A 24,839-nucleotide genomic window follows, 5' to 3' on the forward strand; every position below is an offset into this window, starting at 1 on the left:
TTTGGTCAAAGGGTACTTTAAAAAGATCATTAGGTGACTATACATTGATATTTACTACTTATGATGTTTTATGAGCAAGAAGATATTTGACGGACTAAACATATATCTGTCCCACGAGTCCCTGATATTGAACTTTCTATACATACTAAATAGACTACTTCTTATGCTACTTCTTAGACTTCTTCCTAGGCCCAGAGATTCCTCTTTGACCCACAAACATAGTCCTGGCCGACGAGTACTAGGTCTCGAACTTTCTATAAATTCTCATAGACTCCTTTTGATGCTTCTTAAGCCATATAGAATGTCCATATCTTAAGTATTTAACTCATGTCTGGTCAAAGGGTCCTCAAAAGTTTTTAAACAAGAAAAATTTTTAGACTCCTTCTGATATTACATGAGCTATAGATAGGTTCCTTTTTGACCTACTGAACATAGTTCTGGCCCACGAGTACTTGATCTTGAACATTCTAAACATACTCATTAACTCCTTTTGATGTTACTGAAGCCATACAAGAGTCCTTATTTTAACTACTGAACATATTTCTGGCTAAAGTGTTTTTTGAAAATCAGGATACTATACAGAATGACCTCTTATCATGTTATTTTAGCCAGACAGATATTTGACCTTCAGACTATATTTCTTGCCCATGTGTACTTGATCTTGAACCTTCTACATACTCATAAACTCCTTTTGATGGTTCCTAGGCCATATAGAATTGTCCACATCTGACCTATTGAAATTATTTCTGAAAAACTTATGGACTCCTTTTGATGATATATAAATCAATTGCAAAAAACATTATAAAAACTCTATAGTAATTTGGACACTACCAACCACCTAGAAACACAATTGCAACCACACAGACTACCATAGTAAACACCTAAAACACCCTAGCAACCACCCAGAACACCCTAGAAACACTCTAGCAACTCCCTAGCAACCACCCAGAACACCTTAGCAACACCCTAGCAACCAACCAGACCACCCTAGCAACCACCTAGCAACACCCTTGCAACCACCCAGAACACCCTAGAAACCACCTAGCAACACCCTAGCAACCACCCAGAACACCGTAGCAACCTCCCAGAATACCCTAGCAACCGGGTGCTGAGATTTGCCTCTTCAAGCTCCACTTCACATTTTCTTCTGGAAATGTGCCATAAATGTGTTCCTGGAGGTCAAAATTGAACTATGTATATCTAATATAACATCAGAAGGAGTCTAAAAGTTTATATTGTTTTAAACTTTTTGAGGAACCTTTGACCAGAAATGAGTTCAATATGTCAGATATGGACTTCAGATATGGCTTAGGAAGCATCTGTTGGAGTCTATGGAGTATGAATGGAAAGTACAAGCTCAAGTACTTTTGAGCCAGATACATGTTCAGTAGGTCAAATATCTTTCTGGCTGAAATGACATCATGAGAAGCAAAGCTCTCGGTATATTAACCCAAACATCAAATACCCGTGGACCATAAATGTGTTTCTGGAGGTCAAAAATTGACCTATGTATAGCTAGTTTAACATTAGGAGTCTATACGTTTATATTGTTTAAAACCTTTTGAGGAACCTTTGACCAGAAATGAGTTCAATAGGTCAGATATGGACTTCTCTATGGCTTAGGAAGCATCTGCTGGAGTCTATGAGTATGTATGGAAAGTTCAAGATCAAGTACTTTTGGGCCAGAAACATGTTCAATAGGTCAAATATTTTTCTGGCTGAAATGACATCATGAGAAGTAAATCTCCAACCAACCAGAACACCCTAGCAACCACCAAGCAACAGCCTAGCAACCACCCAGAACACCCTAGAAACAAACCAGAACACCCCAGCAACCATCTGGCAACACCCTAGCAACCATCCAGAACACCCCAGCAACCACCTAGCAACACCCTAGCAACCACCCAGAACACCTTCGCAACCACCCAAAATACTCTAGCAACCACATAGCAACACCATAGCAACCACCCAGAATACCCTAAAAAACACCTAGCAACCACCCAGAACACCGTAGCAACCTCCCAGAACACCCTAGCAACCGGGTGCTGAGATTTGCCGCTTCAAGCTCCACTTCACATTTTCTTCTGGAAATGTGGCATAAATGTGTTCCTGGAGGTCAAAATTGACCTATCTAAATATAACATCAGAAGGAGTCTAAAAGTTTATATTGTTTTAAACTTTTTGAGGAACCTTTGACCAGAAATAAGTTCAATTTTGACCCATTGAAAATTCTTCTGGGCAAAAATGTTCTTTCTTTTGTTAAATCACCCAGGAAGTCCATATTTGACCTACTGTACATATTTCTGGAAAAAGACGACTCAATCTTGATCATCCTACACATACTTCAATACTCTTTCTTATGTTGTTTCAGTCGTACAATATTCCATATTTGATCCATTGAAAATATCTCTGGCTAAAGTGTCCTAAAAAAAGATTTTTACTCCATAAACTCATAGATTCCTTCTGATGTTACCTCAGCCATACAGGAGCCCATTTTTTACCTACTGAACACATCCAAAGAGAATTCGATCTTGAATATTTTTGACATAGTCATTGTAAGTACTTTTTTAACAAGAAATATATGCAGCAAATATGTACATCTGTCCTGCTGATTTAGCGTCAGAAGGAGTCTGAGTTTATATTTTTAAAAACCTTAAAATTTAGTCCATATTTGACCTTCTGAACATATTACTGGCCAAAGGGTCCTCAATATATATATTTTTCACAATATAAATTCATAGACTTCTTCTGTGTATATCAGCCATAAAGGGTTATAAAGGGTCCGCAGATGAGATTGATTCTAAACCTACCCTAAGAGAATTTATAGAAGTTCATGACCGAGGATCGTTTGGCCAGATATATGTTCAGAAGTTCAAATATGGACTACTGTATTGTTGATTTAACAACAGAAAGAGTCTTTGAGAACATATAGTAAGTTGCTTTTTAGGGACCATTTGGTCAGAAATATTTTCAATGGGCAAATTGTTACGGTAGTGTGGTACCCAGGAAGCACAAGGAGACAAGGAAAACCGGTCAACAGGAATTTAATCAAATAATTCAGGGAAACAGTAACCACACTATACATCAACGAGAACGGACCATGAGTGAGGAGAACACAGGGTTTAAATACACTAGAACAGACTAGGGGAACAAGGCACAGCTGGGGCAAATTAACCAAACACAGGTGAAGGGACTGAATACAAACGAGGAGCGGGAAACTAGAAACAGGACTGAACCAAATACACAAAGAATGGGGAACCACAGGACACACATATAACATTACGCCCCCTCCCGAAAAGGCGCGACCTCGCGCCGTAGAACTTCAATGGGGTGGGGGGGTGGGCGCCCTGGAGGCAGACCAGGGCGAGGCCTATCCAGAGCAGGAAGCCTCCAGGGCGGAGCAGGACGTGGACGTGGACACGGCGGAGCAGGCTGAGGGCGTGGCCAGGGCGGAGCAGGCTGAGGGCGTGGCCGGGGCGGAGCAGGCTGAGGGCGTGGCCGGGGCGGAGCAGGCTGAGGGCGTGGCCAGGGCGGAGCAGGCTGAGGGCGTGGCCAGGGCGGAGCCGGTAGCGCAGGGGCCCAGGGTGGATCAGGTAGCGCAGGGGCCCAGGGTGGATTATTTTTTCCAGGTGGCCATGGCGGAGTCCTATATCCCCCCCCCAAAATTTTCTTGGGGAGAGTAACCGGCTCAGGAACATGCTCAGGGATAGGCTCGGGACTGGACGGGACCAGCGGAGTAGGCTCGGGATCGGTGCTGGACGGGACCAGCGGAGTGGGCTCGGGATCGGTGCTGGACGGGACCAGCGGAGTAGGCTCGGGATCGCTGGCGTGGAGCTCAGGCTCGGCAGGGCTGGCGTGGAGCTCAGGCGCTGGCGCTGGCGGGCAGGCAACGGGCTCAGGCGCTGGCGGGCAGGCAACGGGCTCAGGCGCAGGCGGGCAGGCAACGGGCTCAGGCGCTGGCGGGCAGGCAACGGGCTCAGGCGCTGGCGGGCAGGCAACGGGCTCAGGCGCTGGCGGGCAGGCAACGGGCTCAGGCGCTGGCGGGCAGGCAACGGGCTCAGGCGCTGGCGGGCAGGCAACGGGCTCAGGCGCTGGCGGGCAGGCAACGGGCTCAGGCGCTGGCGGGCAGGCAACGGGCTCAGGCTCTGGCGGGCAGGCAACGGGCTCAGGCGCTGGCGGGCAGGCAACGGGCGCTGGCGGGCAGGCAACGGGCTCAGGCGCTGGCGGGCAGGCAACGGGCTCAGGCTGGACGCTCTCAGGCTGGACGGTCTCTGCAGGATGAGGCTCTGGACCCTGGGCGGTCTCGGTGGGGCTGAAGTGGATTACGGACTGGGTTGGACTCGCCAGATCTTCCCCTGAGACCATCTCGGATGAGCCGGAGGACTTCGAACCCTTGGAGAGGTATGTGAAATGTGCTGGTTCAGGATGAACTGGGGCATCCACATGCTTGTGGGTAGGGACTGGATGATTTTGATTGTTTTCTACTATATCAACAAAGAAATTAGAACCATGTAATTCTAGGATATAGTTAATGAAGTCAGGGATTGACCTGTAACAATCATCAGGGGAGATAAATCTGAATAATTTACCATCATCCAGTCCCATCCGGAAGCAGGCATTAATAGTAGAGTTACCCCAGCTCACCTGATGAGAAAGACTCAGGAACTCTTCCACATACCCCTCCAACGATCGCCCATTCTGGGAAATGAAGAGGAGTTTGTCTTCTGCCATAAAGTTCTTCACCTTCTTCTTCTTTTTTTAAGGTCCGTTCTTCTGTTACGGTAGTGTGGTGCCCAGGAAGCACAAGGAGACAAGGAAACCCGGTCAACAGGAATTTAATCAAATAATTCAGGGAAACAGTAACCACACTATACATCAACGAGAACGGACCATGAGTGAGGAGAACACAGGGTTTAAATACACTAGAACAGACTAGGGGAACAAGGCACAGCTGGGGCAAATTAACCAAACACAGGTGAAGGGACTGAATACAAACGAGGAGCGGGAAACTAGAAACAGGACTGAACCAAATACACAAAGAATGGGGAACCACAGGACACACATGTAACACAAATATGGGCTGGGTGATGTAACATATGAAATAGTCAATGAGAATGTTTAGAAAGTTCAAAATGGACTCCTTGGCTAAAAATATGTTCATTAGGTCAAAAATAGACTGCTGGTATGGCTGACGTAAAATCAGAAGGTGTCCATGAGTTTATATAGTAAAAAAAAAAAAAAAAAAAAAAAACCATGTTGAGGACCCTTTGGCCAGAGATATGTTCAATTTTGTTTTAGTTCAATGCATTCAATAAGTAACTCATTCCAAAGTGCGTTCAAGCTATGTTCCATGCAATCTGCTTATGCACGCATTACACAAAAGATCAAGCGATTTGCCTTGAAAAATTCCATATAAGTAAATATGTCCTTTGTTGAATTGTAAAGGATTCAAGAACTAGCTCATTAGAGATATTTGCAATGGAATTTGCTAGGCATTGTATTGTAAAAACGATCAAAGGCTGTGCATTGAAGAATAAGTTATATGCAATTTTGTTTTAGTTCAGTGCATTCAATAACTAATTCATTCCAAAGTGCGTTCAAGCTAAGTTCCATGCAATCTGCTTATACAAGCATTGCACAGACGATCAAGTGCTTTGCATTGAAAAATTACGTTTGTAAATATGTCCTTTGTTGCATTGTAATGGATTCAAGAACTAGCTCATTAGAGAGATATGCAATGGAATTTGCTAGGCATTGCATTGTAAATACGATCAAAGGCTGTGCATTGAAGAATAAGTTATATGCAATTTTGTTTTAGTTCAATGCATTCAATAACTAACTCTTTCCAAAGTGCGTTAGTTCAATGCATTCAATAACTAACTCATTCCAAAGTGCGTTCAAGCTATATTCCTTGCAATCTGCATTGCACAGACGATCAAGCGCTTTGCATTGAAAAATTCCATATTAGTAAATATGTCCTTTGTTGCATTGTAATGGGTTCAAGAGCTAGTTCATTAGAGAGATATGCAAAGGAATTTGCTCAGCATTGCATTGTAAATAAATACGATCAAAGGCTGTGCATTGAAGAATAACTTACATGCAATTTTATTTTAGTTCAATAAATTCAATAACTAACTCATTCCAAAGTGCGTTCAAGCTATGTTCCTTGCAATCTGCGTATGCACGCATTGCACAGACGATCAAGTGCTTTGCATTAAAAAATTACATATTAGTAAATATGTCCTTGTTGCATTGTAATGGATTCAAGAATTAGCTCATTAGAGAGATATGCAATGGAATTGGCTAGGCATTGCATTGTAAATACGATCAAAGGCTGTGCAATGAAGAATAAGTTATATGCAATTTTGTTTTAGTTCAATGTATTCAATAACTAACTCATTCCAAAGTGCGTTCAAGCTATGTTCTATGCAATCTGCTTAAGCACGCATTGCACAGACGATCATGCGCTTTGTATTGAAAAATTACATATTAGTAAATATGTTCTTTGTTGCATTTTAATGGATTCAAGAAAAAGCTCATTAGAGAGATATGCAATGGAATTTGCTAGGCATTGCATTGTAAATACGATCAAAGGCTGTGCATTGAAGAATAAGTTATTTGCAATTTTGTTTTAGTGGAACATAGCTTGAACACACTTTGGAATGAATTAGTTATTGAATGCATTGAACTAAAACAAAATTGCATGTAACTTATTCTTCAATGAACAGCCTTTGATCGTATTTACAATGCAATGCCTAGCAAATTCCATTGCATATCTCTCTAATGAGCTAATTCTTGAATCCATTACAATGCAACAAAGGGCAAATATACTAACATGGAATTTTTCAATGCAAATCTCTTGACCTTATGTGCAATGCGTGCATAAGCAGATTGCATGGAACAAAGCTTGAACGCACTTTGGAATGAGTTAGTTATTGAATGCATTGAACTAAAACAAAATTGCATATACTTATTCTTCAAGCGCTTTGCATTGAAAAATTCCATATTAGTAAATATGTTCTTTGTCGCATTGTAATGGATTCTAGAACTAGCTCATTAGAGAGATATGAAATGGTATTTGCTTGGCATTGCATTGTAAATAAGATCAAAGGCTGTGCATTGAGGAATAAGTTATATGCAATTATGTTTTAGTTCAATGCATTCAATAACTAACTCATTCCAAAGTGCGTTCAAGCTATGTTCCATGCAATCTGCTTATGCGCGCATTGCACAGACGATCAAGTGCTTTGCATTGAAAAATTACATATTAGTAAATATGTCCTTGTTGTATTGTAATGGATTCAAGAGCTATCTCATTAGAAAGATATGCAATGGAATTTGCTAGGCATTGCATTGTAAATATGATCAAAGGCTGTGCATTGAAGAATAAGTTACATGCAATTTTGTTTTAGTTCAATGCATTCAATAACTAACTCATTCCAAAGTGCGTTCAAGCTAAGTTCCATGCAATCTGCTTATGCACGCATTGCACAGACGATCAAGTACTTTGCATTGAAAAATTACATATTAGTAAATATGTTCTTTGTTGCATTTTAATGGATTCAAGAACTAGCTCATTAGAGAGAATGCAATGGAATTTGCTAGGCATTGCATTGTAAATACGATCAAAGGCTGTGCATTGAAGAATAAGTTATTTGCAATTTTGTTTTAGTTCAATGCATTTAATAACTAACTCATTAAAAAGTGCGTTCAAGCTATGCGATCAAGCGCTTTGCATTGAAAAATTACATATTAGTAAATATGTCCTTTGTTGCATTGTAATGGATTCAAGAACTAGCTCATTAGAGAGATATGCAATGGTATTTGCTAGGCATTGCATTGTAAATACGATCAAAGGCTGTGCATTGAGGAATGAGTTATTTGCAATTTTGTTTTAGTTGAAAATAGCTTAAACGCACTTTGGAATGAATTAGTTATTGAATGCATTGAACTAAAACAAAATTGCATGTAACTTATTCTTCAATGCACAGCCTTTGATCGTATTTACAATGCAATGCCTAGCAAATTCCATTGCATATCTCTCTAATGAGCTAATTCTTGAATCCATTACAATGCAACAAAGGGCAAATATACTAATATGGAATTTTTCAATGCAAATCGCTTGACCTAATGTGCAATGCGTGCATAAGCAGATTGCATGGAACAAAGCTTGAACGCACTTTGGAATGAGTTAGTTATTGAATGCATTGAACTAAAACAAAATTACATATACTTATTCTTCAAGCGCTTTGCATTGAAAAATTACATATTAGTAAATATGTTCTTTGTCGCATTGTAATGGATTCTAGAACTAGCTCATTAGAGAGATATGAAATGGTATTTGCTTGGCATTGCATTGTAAATAAGATCAAAGGCTGTGCATTGAGGAATAAGTTATATGCAATTTTGTTTTAGTTCAATGCATTCAATAATTTCTATCCAAAGTACGTTCAAGCTATGTTCCATGAAATCTGCTTATGCACGCATTGCACAGACGATCAAGCGCTTTGCATTGAAAAATTACATATGTCCTTTGTTGCATTGTAATGGATTCAAAAACTAGCTCATTAGAGAAATATGCAATGGTATTTTCTAGGCATTGCATTGTAAATACGATCAAAGTCTGTGCATTGAGGAATAAGCATATGCAATTTTGTTTTAGTTCAATGCATTCAATAACTAACTAATTCCAAAGTGCGTTCAAACTTTGTTCCATGCAATCTGCTTAAGCACGCATTGCACATAAGGTCAAGCGATTTGAATTGAAAAATTCCATATTAGTGTATTTGTCCTTTGTTGCATTGTAATGGATTCAAGAACTAGCTCATTAGAGAGATATGCAATGGAATTTGCTAGGCATTGCATTGTAAATACGATCAAAGGTTGTGCATTGAAGAATAAGTTACATGCAATTTTGTTTTAGTTCAATGCATTCAATAACTAATTCATTCCAAAGTGCGTTCAAGTTATGTTCCATGCAATCTGCTTATGCACGCATTGCACAGACGATCAAGCGCTTTGCATTGAAAAATTCCATATTAGTAAATATGTCCTTTGTTGGCATTGTAATGGATTCAAGAGTTAGCTCAATTAGAGAGATATGCAATGGAATTTGCTAGGCATTGCATTGTAAATACGAACAAAGGCTGTGCATTGAAGAATAAGCTATATGCAATTTTGTTTTAGTTCAAAGCATTCAATAACTATACTCCAAAGTGCGTTCAAGCTATGTTCCATGCAATCTGCTTATGCACGCATTGCACAGACGATCAAGTGCTTTGCATTAAAAAATTACATATTAGTAAATATGTCCTTGTTGCATTGTAATGGATTCAAGAAGTAGCTCATTAGAGAGATATGCAATGGAATTTGCTAGGCATTGCATTGTAAATACGATCAAAGGCTGTGCATTGAAGAATAAGTTACATGCAATTTTGTTTTAGTTCAATGCATTCAATAACTAACTCATTCCAAAGTGCGTTCAAGCCATGTTCCATGCAATCTGTTTATGCACGCATTGCACAGATGATCAAGCGCTTTGCATTGAAAAATTACATATTAGTAAATGTGTCCTTTGTTGCATTGTAATGGATTCAAGAACTAGCTCATTAGGGAGATATGCAATGGAATTTGCTAGGAATTGCATTGCAAATACGATCAAAGTAATATGCAATTTTGTTTTAGTTCAATGCATTCAATAACTAACTCATTCCAAAGTGCTGTTCAAGCTATGTTCTATGCAATCTGCTTATGCACGCATTGCACAGAAGCTTTACAGTTAATAATATTCAGAATGCACAGAAACGGTTTGGTGTATAATTTGATTTTAAAATATTTAAGAGATACAGAGTTTATTAGAAGGATTTCGTCTTTTTTTTTCTTTTTCATTTTATTTGATTTATTTTTTTCCCTTTCGTTTATCGAGGCTTCACACTCCCGTCCCAGTAGGTGGCGGAAATGCACCTTAAACTGGTTTACCAACCGCCATAAAGAAGAAGAAGTGGAGGAAGAAGAAGAAGCAGAAGAGTAAAAGCAGACATTCTCTGGTAATAGCAAAGATTTTAGAATAACACAGTCATTTTGGTAATAGAATGCTGTGCTCAACGTGAACACAGCTGGTCATCGATGAGTTTTTGGAAAATGCCTGTCATTCAATGAAAAGCAAGTGTTTACTAGTTTAAATAAGAGTAACATCGATAGAAAGTGATCTTTCTGTCAGTCAGCTACTAAATAAGAAGGTAACTTACTGTGGTGGCACTATGAAACAATTATGGTATCTAATGTTAAATTATAGAAAACCAATGTACGTCAATGTAGTCCTTATTCGAATTAATTTTTTTTCTAGCAATATCATAAACATGAATTTGACATCTAAACGATTTAAACAATGTTAAAAAAAACCCATAAGCAACTAATGTTTGTCTGTAATTATTGATAAACTTGGGAACCCTAAATTTAAGTTAATGATAACCGTTTTGTTTGTTTGATCATTTTTTCTCAATCAGGGCTGCGTTTCCCAAAAGCATCGTAAGCCGTTGAGCTCCGCTGGAGAATTTTCGGTGCTGTGGAGAAGGGGTAAGTAAGTTGATGGTAAAAACGATCATACGAATGATCTTAATATTATGTTCTGTTTCCCAAAAGCATCGTAACTTAAGTAGCACTTGAAAATCTTCGTAGAACTACGAGTGCTCTGGAGTAATCGTACATCCCCAAGTGCATCGTAAGAAGACAGAGTTATGAGGTCACCTGCAGGACAACCGGCAGATTACACTTTATTCAATAGATTACAATGCAACGTAAGTAGCCTATAATATATAGGTTTTGATTGTACACTTTGTTGTACTCGTGTTTTGTTTAAATTAATAAATTAAATAATTAAAAAGGGAAGAAAAAAATAGAAATAGCCTACACATCTAAATTAAACGAATGAAAAAAAAAAATCATAAAATAGGCTAAGTAATCTGGGAAATATGCTTTAAAGACCGGGCAAAATAGTGATGAATTAAAAAAAATCTGTCAATGACTTGCTGACGTGCACGAAAACCAGCCATGTTTTGGATCTCCTTCCCTGATCTTTGAACACGGTTGCAGTTAGTTTGCAATGTGACATGTCCTTCCAGATGTTTTGTTTTTCCTTATTTGTATGGTGTCCTTTAAATCTGTTAAAAATAAAATCTTTGTTTCCCTCTATCTCCTCTGGAAGGACATTAATTTTATCTTTTTGAAAGGTAGCCTATCTTCTCTTGTTTTTTTTTTTTTCAGCCATTTTGTCAGCCTGTATAGGTGTTTTATATCCATATAGATTTGTCTTGATTTCTAATCCACAACAAATGACGATTATTAGGTTCAAAATACGACTTAGGTTATATTTCAGGTTATATTTAGGTTATACTTAGGTTATATAAGGTTATATTTCAGCACTTCGGGAATGGATAGCGACGCTTAAGTAGCACGTAGAACGCGTTCTCGCGCGTTAATGTTAAATGCATGTTTGGGAAACACACGTGGAATTGCTGCGATCGTTCGTAACCTTGCACGTAGAGAGCGCTCTTAAGAGCTAAGATACATCGTTATCGGGAAATCCGGCCTGCAGGCTGTTTACTTCTCTCTCTGCCATGTTTTAAAAGGGTCCAATTCCAAATGAAGTTACTTTTTGGGTGACCCAAAAAGGGTCTCTCTCTCTCTCTGCCATGCTTTAAAAGGGTCCAAATCCAAATGACGTTACTTTTTGGGTGTCCCATCTCATATCTCACTTCTCTCTCGCTCAGTGATGGAGTTTCCAGAAGGCTTTAACCAGCTTGACCTGCTGGAGTCTCATGGCCACATGATTCCAGTGGGGACAAAGAGCGGCTTGGAGGACGAGGAGGAAGGAGATGATGATGAGGATGAAACCTGCCACACAGAGGAATGGAATCAGCAACAGGAGCTTAAATTACAAGACACTCCAACTGAACTGATATTATGGGCCGCTGAGAAGAATAAGTGACCTTTATCTCGAGCAGTGGTTTTCAAACCTGAATCTCTTATTTAAAGGGATCATGGAATTGAGAATCAATCAGAGATCATATGGAGAATCAGAAATCAGGAGAACACTTCACATCCGTGCTGTATGGTGGGTGTAGTCGCTTAAGTTCAGAATCAAAGTCGGAAAGAGCTTTAATTATAGTGTGCTTGTAGGCTACAAACAGGGAATCTTGGTTTTGAATCTTGCAGTGCACACATATAAATACAACAAGAAGACACAATCAATTTTAAGAATAAAACAGGTTTAGGCAGAAAAAAAAACATTTACAGTTTTGTAAATAATATGAATTTACATAGATATTGCACTTCAAAGTCTAAGGGGATGTATGGCTTCTGGAATGGTCAATTTTCATAGCAGAGTAAATAGAGACATATTTCTGGATTCTGTAGATTCTCAGCTACAATGTGGATGCATTGACAATACACTTTTTGAGACAATTATATGTGTTAAAATGTGATATGTGATCACCAAGAAATACAAAAACAGAATTTTTATTTTTTTTATTTTATAAAAATACGAAACATAAAGAAAGTTATTCACAACAAATATTTATTCCTCAAAGGCTTTAGAACACCTGCAAAAACAATTGGGTGAAAAAGTATAAAGAAACAAAACAAATATTTACATTTCTGTGACTGCAGTCACCATACTTTTTTGTGAAAAATACAGAAATAAGAATATAAAGGGAACCAAATGTTCATTAAAATGGAATATTCTCTATAGTCTCAATTTACAAAATATCCAAAAACCACCCCTAGATGGCACTGTGCAATTCATTTAAAAGACTTGAAATATTGATGTTTCAATATTTGATGTTTGATTGTAAAAAATGTTTTTTTCTCTTCCAATATTCTCTTACTGCTGGGAGCTTTAGAACTCCAATGAATTTGAACTTCTCTGCCGGGTTGATGGTGGTCCACTTGGACCTTTTCCCAGCAGCAATGTTTCTCTCTGCCAGCTTGTTTGCTTTGGCACACAATGTCCTTGAATCAGCTCTAAAAAAAGAGCTTGAAAAGGCTGAGGGGGCTTTGCTCTGTGGAGGTGTCCAATTGCACTCCAGGTTCCAGTCGGGGCAAAACTGTGGAATGGGGGCCACATCAGGATCATTTTCGGTCTTCCATCCTTGTTCCAGCTGGTCTGGTGGTGCTGGACATCTGACAGGTGAAAGTGTGACTGCCTCCTTCACCTTCCCCTATGATGCGACCTTAAGGCAGGGCTCGCAGATGTACTCGGCTGCTCTGCGGTTTCCTGATTTAGACTAAAACACACAGATTTTGTCATTAGTTTACTGTAGATTCCCACATATCAAAAGCTGTACAGCCTTTCTAATAATGAAATAAAGATTAGCTATTCATCATCATGTGTGCATATTTTACGTTCAAGTCATAGGACTGCAACTGCAAAATTATTACTGGAGCCTTTATCATAGTAACATTATACAGTATATGCACAGAGTAAATACAATGGGTCTTATTCATAAAACATTCGTAAATATGCGAGTAAATATGAGAGTGATTTGCGTGTAAAGAGACCTTCCCGAAAACTCTTCTCCTGATTCACAAATACTTCGTAAACGTCAGATGTGATTGTAAAATGTGTGTGTGTGTCAGTGAATTCCAACCAGTCGTAAATGGGATGCGCGTGCACGTTCATTCTCATAAATCAGGCCCATTATATCTGACTGACATCTACAGGGGTTGGACAATGAAACTGAAACACTGGCCAATGTTGGAGGTTTCACATCTATATGCCTGATGGCCAATCTTCAGAGTGAAGCACGGGTGGATCAGTGATGGTTTGAGCTCCAATGTCATGACAATCCTGATTGTATTTGATGGACACGACACTGCCGAGGACTACCAAACCCTTCTGGAGGATCATGAGCACCTGATGCTCAAACTGTATTATGTTGTGGCAGATTTTAAGTCTCAATTCAAATCATCAAAGTCCGGATCAGGTCCTGAAGAAATTGTGCAGAGTCGAGGTTTTGGGTCTCAGAAAAGCAACTTTATTGAGCAGTTCAACAAAGTGAGATGCCAGCTGGCCATCTGATCTTACAATGGTCTGCACTCATTTCTTATACCTTGTGGTAGCCAATTAGCGCTCAAATTGTTATCTTTTATCTCCTTGCTCCTCCTTATTACTCCTCCCAGATTAAAAACACCTGCATTATCATTTTATTTTTAATTGGGGCAAACTTCCTTGCGCATGCGTATCATTTCTTTTTACACAATGGGCTCCTTGTTTCATTACACTTTTCCCAGTGGCACATTGTTACATTGTATACAATCTGTTTCTCTCCCAGTGCCTCCCAACACCTGCATCTGTGCTACAAGTGTTTTTTGGGTACTTTTCCACTCTCTCGTCCCTGTCCTCATGTGCCCTAAGACCCTAGCTTTTTCTGCTTGGCATTACATCACATGCACGCTTCTTTCACATGCACAGCATGCTTCTTTCACATGTACAGCACTCTTCTTTCACATGTACATAGGACAAGCAGAATTCTCCAACATAGCCCCCCTTTGGGACTTTCTCTAGTCCCACACTCAATAATTGTGCCCAGGATGCATCTCTATGAGTCGGTCTTCTCTCCTTCTACCAATATGGTCAATATAGACCATTCACCTTTTACCAATCTAACCCACATCACATAGGTGCACCCTGGAGGAGAAGCAGGACCAAACATCTCCACCCTCCATTGACTAGAGTGGAGTAAAAGATCCTACCCTCCTTTTACATCATCAGCTTAAGAGGCATGTTTCTTTGTGTTTCCCTGCATTTTTGAATCTTTATCTTGTCCCACGGTGCCAGAGGAACTTCGCAGGCGCTTCCGGTGGCCTGGAGTGCTATCTGGGTTGCTCCATCGTTGCCAGAGGTGCTCAAGTTGCCTTGGAGCGCTATCTGGTGTTGGAGCAGACAGCGGGTTTTTAAACCACCAGTTGAGTCTGCCCTTGCCTTCTTTGACAATCGGTGACCGCGCTTCACGTATAGTTCCTCTATCTACTACACACATGTACATGTTCCAACCATGTAAAATATCACCATTCTCTTTTTTCTTTTTTCCTTAATGCACTTCTACATACTACTTTCAGGAGTATAGATTGTATATATATATAAAAAAACAATGACAATGAAAACATTTGTATCTCAATCCCTCATACTGCATCATTTCTTTAAAGTAAGAACTTACTTTTAATCTCTTCTTACATTCCTTCTAATCCTTTTCCTTCATTCTTTTAGTTTCATAACACATTATATATGAATATACTCAAAAGGTGGTATATACCGTGACATAAAGTGAGTAGTAATAATAAAACATTCTTGACTTTTCATTTTTTCTGGTTGCATTATCTCGTACCACGGACAATGACCTGTTTCAGACCTTCTAGCATCCCCTTACATTCACATACTTATAATTGTGACCAGTGGTGTGATTATAGTAAAAATATTTCTTGTGGATTACATAAGCATGCTATATAGAAAGAGATTATATGAGTGTAAATATTCCCAGAAAGACAGCCCTTATACAAAATCAAAGGAATGTAGAAAAAAACCCCTCTAACTAACTGCCTACTCTACCCATGCACTAAATGTTCTAACTGATTTTATCCCCAAAATCAAAATACACAGTGGGGCTATCTCCCTCTCTAACCATAAACAGCGTAAAAATGTAAAAAATCAAAAAGTAATAAGGTACCATCTTTCCATATGGTCTCAGTTAGTTACTTTACAGAAACTCGTCCAGCTCATCCAGGTCTGGGGCACTTGGGTGAATCTCTTCATTGACACATCCAATGTCAACTCCAGTTGGTCTCACTGATTCATTGATCATGTGTTTGGCAGCTGCACTGGCCAGCATTGATCTGAGAAAAGGCACAACACAACAAAACAACAGAAAGAAAACACCAACTGATGCTGCTAATATTATTCCCACCTGAATGAGCCAGTCTTTCCAGGATGCAAATATTGAGTCAAGCCAATACCCAAAGCTCCTGTCTCTCCCCGCATTGGTAGCAACTTCCGGTCTTAATTCTTTTATCTTCTTCATGTCCCTAGTAAAAGATCCATCCAGGTCTGTGCCCGCTTAGGAATAAAGGTACAACAGTCAGTTTCAAACATTACGCACACACCTCCTGTGTCTGCCAGGAGCCAATTCAGAGCTTGTCTATTCTGCCAGGTCATTTTGCTTGTGTCTTTTAGTTGTTCTCCTAGAGCTTCGAGTGCTTCATCCGTGTAATTAATAAATCTCTGCTGATTGTACTATATGTAATGAATCCATTCCATATTCTTATTTGGCGTTATCTATACAAATATTAATTTAAGTCCTGCTGCTGCCTCGTCTCTAGCATATGGTCTCCATCTTGGCTGTAACAATCCATCACTAGATGCATGAAAGGTCCTTCTGGAATAGAGCCTATTGGGGTTGCTGTTCCTTTTCTGACATTATTTCACATTCATTTGAAAATTCATCTACCCTTGTCTGTAAGTATGGGGACCAAACTCCCTGTCTTTTTATCTTTCTCACATTTCCCCCCTTGCACAGTGATCAAAACTGTCTGTGCGCATCAGGAATCAGGATGTTCAGTAGTGGTAATGGAGCTATCATAAGTCCTTCCATGGCAATCAAATCTATTCTAACACCAATTCTGACGTTGTTTAGAAATATTGCATTTGGCTATCATCAATCTTCTTTTAAAATCATCTATCATCAAATTTCTTTCTTTTTTTTTTCTCTTTTTATATTTTTACTCACTTCCCCCCTTTGTGCGATGGTCAAAAAACCACGCACATCTTAAATTAAAAAGGTTTGCCAGTGTAATTATTTTAATTCCTTTAATACCTCATTTGTCCAATCTAAAGTTGAGGGTGTTGCTGCCTTCTGGACTTATCTGATATAGACTTAATTTTATATTCAATTATCTATCCTAAATTTCAAGGTACGAATATCACTAATACAAAATTGTTAATACAACTCTGATGACAAAAGCTACTGAATATTGTGGTGTAGCATTCCCCATGTGACAATGTCCACGTCTTTGAACAACACAGCTGGCCGACATCAGTTGCCATTTGATTGTGTTAAACACCTCTGTCATAAACCTCACTTTTTTTAATATATAATATAACAAATTATCTGGTAGGTCAACTGTTTAAAAGACAGATTATCAGTTTATCTAATCTAATTTGTCATTCATCTGTTCATTTAATTTCTCCTCATAATCTTTTAAATTACTTTAGATCTCATCATAATCTCAAATTCATGACCCACAATATCAACATCGTATAATCCCCGGTAATATCAAAATTTGTGATATCACGTGTTTATAATTTGTGTAGTAACTATTTTACTTCTCAAAAATGACTATTGACCAAGATAGAGTGACCAGCATCATAGCTCTATCATCCACATTTTTGTTGTTTGACACATTTTGTCTCTCCTTTTTTAATACAGAACTCACAATCACTCAAGCTTATACCAGCTACCTTGAAAGCATAGCCCAAACATTCTCTGTTTAATTAACAAAATCTTAAATAATCTAATGCTGCATTTACTCTTGTTGTTATTATTATTAATCCAATATTCTCTCACTCTGCTAAGTCCAGTCTCGGCTTTAATTAATTATTTAGTGACGCAAGCACTTGACTTCTTTTCTTTTAATTATATTATTAGCATTATTAAATGCTTACAGCTGGACTGACGTCTATTGAAAGAAAGCAAATAGAGTGTTAGCCTAACAGAACATAGAGAACTGCTGCTGGACCAGTGTATAATCAAAATACAATTAATATGGCCAATCAATGAAACTATAAGCGGTCTCTGTTGTGATCATTTAAGACGCATCACCTGCTTAAGAAAGGATGAAGTCCTTCTGCTTGGATCAGTTGAACTGGTTGGGCTGCTGTCATGTTTCTCTCCTCATCCAATGCATTTGATCTGTCAGTCCTCGTTCAAGGGTCTGGCGTCATGTTCTGACACAGTGGTTGGACTGGATGCTGTAGTCTCTCTGCTTCTCCTCAGCCTGGTTTTTGGCCAAGCAACGGAGGAGGCACATTTGAAGAATGGCAGGATGTTTTTTCTTGGTTGTTTCTCCATCAACACAGTCTTTGTCTATCCCAGCTCCTCAGAAGTTTCAACTTCATATTTTCAGGGAGGATGAAGGCCCACCAACCAAAATCTCACTTGTTGCACAGTCTAGTTGCTGTTGTTCATGTCGAGGCAGATGCCCCAAAAGCTGACTGGTGTCATCTGGAAAATGAACACTCAGAGATTCGCATTAATCAAATTCATACTTTATAAATTCTTCAACCATCTCTTTCAATTGTCCCTTAATTTCAGAAGTCTCATCTGGTTGATAACAGCAGTTCTTCTTTGAGCAAGCATGTTCTTCTTTGCAGAATGCAGAAAATAGCAGCCTATCAGTCCGTCTGAATTGCCTTATATGGTATTTTTATCACTTGCTATTTCGATCCCTACTCCCTCAAACATTTTAGGATTAAATTAATTACTCTCATTACTGTAAAAATGCATAAAATACAATACAGTATACGTCTGTTAAAAGTGTTTTTTTTTTTAAGCTTGGTCACCCAATCCTGCTCATTCAACACAATCAATGTATTATTTAAAATAACGCAATTCAAAAATCTACATTTCTACAATATATCAAATTTCAAACTGTCTCCCAGGGATAACAAGATACAAACATCATAGGCCATGACTTTATACAGTATAACAGGTCAATCATACTCACATCTAGCATGTCTCTCTCTTTTTCTGTATATACTTTATATATCTCCAAATGTCAGATATTTCTATAATCCTTTTTGTCACTTATTCTTTTGGGAACTCCACAAACCACTAATACAAAGTAGAACACTCCAGTATTTTTGATGGCCACCAGTTTTTCACAATCCACCATATCAATCCCTGTTAGGCCTGCTTATTAATTCAATTTCCCTATAGACCGGTCAACTAACATTTATTCAATTTTAGTAGTTTCTTTCACGTTAATTTCTTATCAATTATTTTATTGGTGTTTTCTCTGTAATTCTGAAACTAGCCTATTTTTAATTCTGACTGGATTAGCAGAATTCACCAATCCTATTTCATCTCTTTGTAAACTGTTTTTGAACACTTGACTGTTGCCACAATTGATACAATTAAATTCATAAAACCCAATTAGGCCAATTGAAAATGTATGTGACCAATCATTAGAAATTTTTGATTTGCAAATTTTTGAGTTAACCTTTGATTGTCTGTCTTTTGCTTTCAGAAATACATCTTTGTCAGCTCTTTTCTCAGGGCTTCCCTTTCTTTATCCATTCATTAGTCCCTGTGTCTTACTCTAAATCCTTCATTAAATTTGCCAAACTTTCATTGGATGTCTCTCTTCTCTTTAGGCTTTCTTCATATAGCCTTGGTGTTGCAAAACTAATATTTTGATCCTGGTATATCTACAGTTGTCGGCCCCATTAATCTTAATTATCTTTTTTTTTTTTTTTTTTTCACACCTTTTTACCTTACAAACCCCAGATTGCATCTGTTCTTAACTAGTTTTCACCAAGATGGTCAGACATTTATTAAGGTATTTGATTAGTCTTTCCCTGGTATTTTAAAAACGCAGTTCCTCTATTACAGGTCCTCTGATGACAGTTACAAATAAGATCTCTCAAATGGTACTCACTTTCTGGTTTATAAGCTAGTCAGAACTAGAAAAGTTGAACTCTTTCTCTGTCTCCCTCCTTTCCTTCATCTCACACCCACACAGTCTCACTATCTTTTTGCAGCCCCTCCTCTCTCTGTCAGAGGCAGCCCCTCCTTTCTGCCTCTCTTTCTCAGATCACAGTCACTGTTTACTTGTGCTATATGAGAGGGAAACAAGTGTTCTTTCATAATTTTAGTTTCTCTTTATGAATGAATATCATAAATGAATATCATTATTTTTCAAACAGTCCTAATCTGTTCATTGGACGCGCACACACATACTTTTACTCTTTATTTTTCTTGTAACAATGAATAGACAAAGCCGAATTATTGTTCAGAATAGGCTGTTTTTCTCAGTCCAGATCACAGCTCCTGCAGTCAGAAGAATGGCCAAATAGACGAAAAAGCAAAATTATTAAAAATTTCACTTCATAGTCTCCCCATAATGTTTAATTACTCTTTATGGCATGTTTCTGAATTTAATTGCTCAAATAAATAAATATCAAGTTTCTTCTTTCTTTGTTTAAGATTTTTCTCCCCATCTCCTCTCCTACCCCTTCTATTTGTCCATCATTACATTTTTTTTTTTTTTTCCATGAATTTCTACCCACTGGTATGGTTGGGGTTGCTTCTCAAAACTAGTCAAAATATCCACCAGTGCTGGTCTGATTTCTCCTCCCTATCTGACTTTAACGATTGTGTAATTTTCCCTCTGTACTGGCCCTGGAATCACTATATGCATGTTCCTCAAAATCCTCAATCCTCAAAATCATAGACCAAGTGTACTACGCATTTCTTTTCAGGTTAAAAAGGTTAAATTTGTTCAGGTTAGGTCTGAGTATTCTGTTTTTTTTTTTATTTTTTATTTTTTTTTATTATATATATATATATATATATATTTTTTTTTTAATCACATCACGCCAATCCATTAAGGGCCATTCTTGCTCAAGATGATTCAAATTTGTGATCTTTGTCAATTTTTTAAAAAGCTATTTTTTCCGTTGGTCTGTTAACTCCTGTCTCTGCCCTTCGTCATCTATAAACTCATTTTCAAACCAGGAGTGATCCTTAATGACTTTGGTTAGTTTTAATGCCTGTTTAAAGTTGTCTTCGTCCTCTCTTTCTCTCTGTGATCTCTATCCTCTTTCTCATAATGATCTCTCACTCTGGTCCACATGTGTTCTTATCTTCAGGTGTCAAAAGATTAAAAATAAAAAGATATCCCTCCTTAGTTCTTTACCTCAATCCAAACACACTTAGTTATTTAGTTAGTTATTTAGTTCTGTTAGTATATTCATTCACACACCCGGGTTTTCATTCACACACTTTCACCACACTCATTCAACACTTTGATACCTTCTTATCTTTCTGCCTAAGGCTGTGTCTCTCTCTCAGGGTCACAGCGCTCACACTCTAGTGAGTGTCCAAGCAAACAAAGCCAATTTTTTGAATATTCTTTGCCTTCCAATATTTGCTTTTCTGTATTTTTCTTCACTGTCTTGACTTTTGTCTTTCATCTATTTTCCAATTAGCTCATATATATATATTTCTACTTCTCTGCAGTTTTTTCTACTCTGTGCACTTTTCCAGCCGGCGCGCTTCTACAGCAGCTGCAGCATAATTCACACACACTTCTCTCCCACACACACTTTTCTCCAGCGCGTGCTCCCTCTTTACACACACACACACACACACTTCTCTCGGCGCGCTCTCACTCTAGCATACATGCAATCTCACAGCACCTCTTGTGAGAATTTACGCATTCATACAAATGAACCTATAGCACCTCTTATAGGTTCTCTCACAGCACCTCTTGTGAGAATTTACGCATTCATACAAATGAACCTATAGCACCTCTTATAGGTTCTCTCACAGCACCTCTTGTGAGAATTTACACATTCATACAAATGAACCTATAGCACCTCTTATAGGTTCTCTCACAGCACCTCTTGTGAGAATTTACGCATTCATACACATGAACCTATAGCACCTCTTATAGGTTCTCTCACAGCACCTCTTGTGAGAATTTACGCATTCATACAAATGAACCTATAGCACCTCTTATAGGTTCTCTCACAGCACCTCTTGTGAGAATTTACACATTCATACAAATGAACCTATAGCACCTCTTATAGGTTCTCTCACAGCACCTCTTGTGAGAATTTACACATTCATAAGCATGCGCTTCTTCTTCATTTGACCCAAGATCTCGACTTTTCTTTTCCACTTATTTTTGCCTTACTAAATTTAATCTTTTTAGGTTCGTTTTTCGGCGGGGTTTAATTTATTTAGCATGTATTTAAATATCAAACAATAATTACCAACCAAGGTGACTGCTCTGTCAGGGACCACACGAAACAAATTAAGCAAAAGCTGCTTACCTTGTTTTTGGTCGACCTTTTGTTTCGTGGGGTCACCAGCAGGCGTCGTCACCACGGCCGCTCCCCTCTCGAAGCTCCTGGCTGCCGCTCGCCAATTATGTTGTGGCAGATTTTAAGTCTCAATTCAAATCATCAAAGTCCGGATCAGGTCCTGAAGAAATTGTGCAGAGTCGAGGTTTTGGGTCTCAGAAAAGCAACTTTATTGAGCAGTTCAACAAAGTGAGATGCCAGCTGGCCATCTGATCTTACAATGGTCTGCACTCATTTCTTATACCTTGTGGTAGCCAATTAGCGCTCAAATTGTTATCTTTTATCTCCTTGCGCCTCCTTATTACTCCTCCCAGATTAAAAACACCTGCATTATCATTTTATTTTTAATTGGGGCAAACTTCCTTGCGCATGCGTATCATTTCTTTTTACACAATGGGCTCCTTGTTTCAGTACACTTTTCCCAGTGGCACATTGTTACATTGTATACAATCTGTTTCTCTCCCAGTGCCTCCCAACACCTGCATCTGTGCTACAAGTGTTTTTTGGGTACTTTTCCACTCTCTCGTCCCTGTCCTCATGTGCCCTAAGACCCTAGCTTTTTCTGCTTGGCATTACATCACATGCACGCTTCTTTCACATGCACAGCATGCTTCTTTCACATGTACAGCACTCTTCTTTCACATGTACATAGGACAAGCAGAATTCTCCAACAGTATCAGCATGATCATGCACCAACAAACACAGCAAGACTTGTGACAGAAGGGTTTGATGAAGATGAAAGTGACGTTGAACATGCACAGTCACCAGATCTAAATATTATTGAGGTGTTTTGGAGGAGCGAGTCCACCAGCATCATATAGTGACCTGGACACTGTTCTGGAAGAGGAACGGCTCATAATCCCTCTGGTCACTGTGAAGGACTTCTATCTGTCATTCCCAAGATGAATTGGTGCTGTATTTGGATGCAAAATGAGGCCCTCACCATACTAACAAATTATTGTGTTGTAAAACCAGGTGTTTCAGTTTCATTGTCCAACCCCTGTATATGCATATAATAACATGAATGCGAATGAAAAAGAAAGATTTCTCGGATGCAGAAATTGAAGTTTTATTATCAGAAGTTCATTCAAAACGCCACATTTTATTTTCAAGCGTACATAGTGGCCTATCAGGTCCTAAAAAAGGAAGCTTGGCAGCATATTACAGATGCAGTTAATGGAGTTTCATCTGTTAATCGAACAGTCCCAGAAGTGAGAAGAAAATGGTTCAACATTAAGCTTGACAGCAAAAAACGAATTAGTTCACTTCGGAAAAATCGTATTCAAACAGGAGAAGGACCGCCATCGATCACCAGATCGTCTCGGTTACGGATGTAACCCTCGTCAGAAGTGACGGAGAATGGGGGTTTCGCATGAAAGCCAATCCTCTTCGAGTATTTAACAACGAGCCAATGGCATGCAATGCCTTGGGGCTGCGGAAATTTGCATAGCGTACTCCGCCCTACTCCGTGAGTATAAAAGGAGGAAGTGAACGCAACCGCAGTATGTCTTCGCTGAGGAGCCAAGACTGAACTCCGGCGTCTACCCAGCGGTACAGCAGAAGTGGCAGGGAGACGTAACGTCTCCGTTCCCTACTCAGGGAACGAGGGTTACATCCGTAACCGAGACGTTCCCTTTCGTAGTCACTTCGAGTTACGTCAGAAGTGACGGAGAATGGGGGTCAGTGCCATCACGCCATCTTCAAGCTATCTTCCAGTGCCCTGCGAAAGTCTGGACCCCTGAACATAACTTAAACCAGGGATCCTACTTTGACACAGGAACCCAGGTACACTGGGAAACATATCCCGGGAGGGACATGCTACCAGATGCCTACCAAAGGAGGGCTTACAATACACATATGGCCGCATAGGAACACATATGGAGATCACTGGAGCACCAACCGCAGGTGGCTACTAGAATTTAACTCCAGGGGTGGCAGATGGCTTGCCAAGGGAAGACACATGTTTAGAGAGGCTTACAGTGGATAATACACATGAGACAGTTACCATAGGGAACCGTGCACATGGAGGCACCTAGCCAGCATCCAGAGCAACAGCAGTGGTGCTCGCATCGTCGGTGCTGGAGGACTCAAGGCTTCAACGGAAGACACTGAGGAAATATCGCACTTATCCAATCCGGGGAGTGGAATGGCGAGCAAGCGAAGACACCTAAGCGGGTCCAGTACTGGCGGAAGCGAGTACGTGAGAGGACACCGGCTCAATTCGCAGATTATAGAATCTCGCGAAGGTGTTTGGTGTCGCCCAGCCTGCAGCTCTGCAATGTCTGTTAGCGAGGCGCCATGCGCTAGAGCCCAAGAGGAGGCCACACTCCGAGTGGAATGGGCCGTCACACCAAGGGGGCACGGACGGCCTTGCTGCTGGTAAGACAAAGCAATGGCGTCCACTAACCAGTGAGACAGCCGTTGCTTTGAGAGAGCCCTTCCCTTCTGGCTCCCCCCATGACAGACAAGAGCTGGTCTGAGGTCCTGAACACCGCGTTCTGTCGACGTAGGTGCGGAGTGCACGTACTGGACAGAGCAGTGCAAAGCTGGGACTGCCTCCTCCAGGGGCAGCGCTTGCAGGTTCACCACCTGGTCCCGGAAGGGAGTGGTAGGAACCTTGGGCATATATCCAGGCCGGGGTCTCAAGAACACGTGAGAGTAAGCCGGCCCGAACTCCAGGCACACTTCGTCAACGGAGAGT

The 24,839-nt window shown here is 39.6% G+C and overlaps 1 protein-coding gene and 2 long non-coding RNA genes across 3 annotated transcripts; 1 reads left to right on the forward strand and 2 right to left on the reverse strand.

The window, feature by feature from the left end:
• Positions 1-3,028: 3,028 nt before the first annotated feature.
• Positions 3,029-4,810, reverse strand: LOC148981657 (uncharacterized). Its single transcript, XM_089129729.1, has one exon. The coding sequence runs from the start codon at positions 4,729-4,731 to the stop codon at positions 3,280-3,282; it is 1,452 nt and encodes a 483-aa protein (XP_088985855.1). The 5' UTR covers positions 4,732-4,810; the 3' UTR covers positions 3,029-3,279.
• Positions 4,811-9,969: 5,159 nt separating this feature from the next.
• Positions 9,970-13,373, forward strand: LOC120494993 (uncharacterized). Its single transcript, XR_005625960.2, has 3 exons — positions 9,970-10,046; positions 10,506-10,575; positions 11,769-13,373. It is a non-coding gene; the product is annotated as an uncharacterized LOC120494993 (long non-coding RNA).
• A 637-nt stretch (positions 13,374-14,010) lies between these two features.
• Positions 14,011-23,514, reverse strand: LOC120495101 (uncharacterized). Its single transcript, XR_016168253.1, has 2 exons — positions 17,871-23,514; positions 14,011-16,108 (listed from the first exon to the last, which is right to left on the reverse strand). It is a non-coding gene; the product is annotated as an uncharacterized LOC120495101 (long non-coding RNA).
• Between the last annotated feature and the right edge of the window lie 1,325 nt (positions 23,515-24,839).

This window comes from Pimephales promelas, chromosome 4 (genome assembly GCF_988280905.1).
Source record: "Pimephales promelas chromosome 4, fPimPro1.hap1.1, whole genome shotgun sequence".
NCBI classification, from domain to species: domain Eukaryota; kingdom Metazoa; phylum Chordata; class Actinopteri; order Cypriniformes; family Leuciscidae; genus Pimephales; species Pimephales promelas.

Bases quoted from the DNA above. Each gene is read 5' to 3' on its own strand.
- LOC148981657 (XM_089129729.1), bottom strand. From the start codon at position 4,731: ATGGCAGAAGACAAACTCCTCTTCATTTCCCAGAATGGGCGATCGTTG.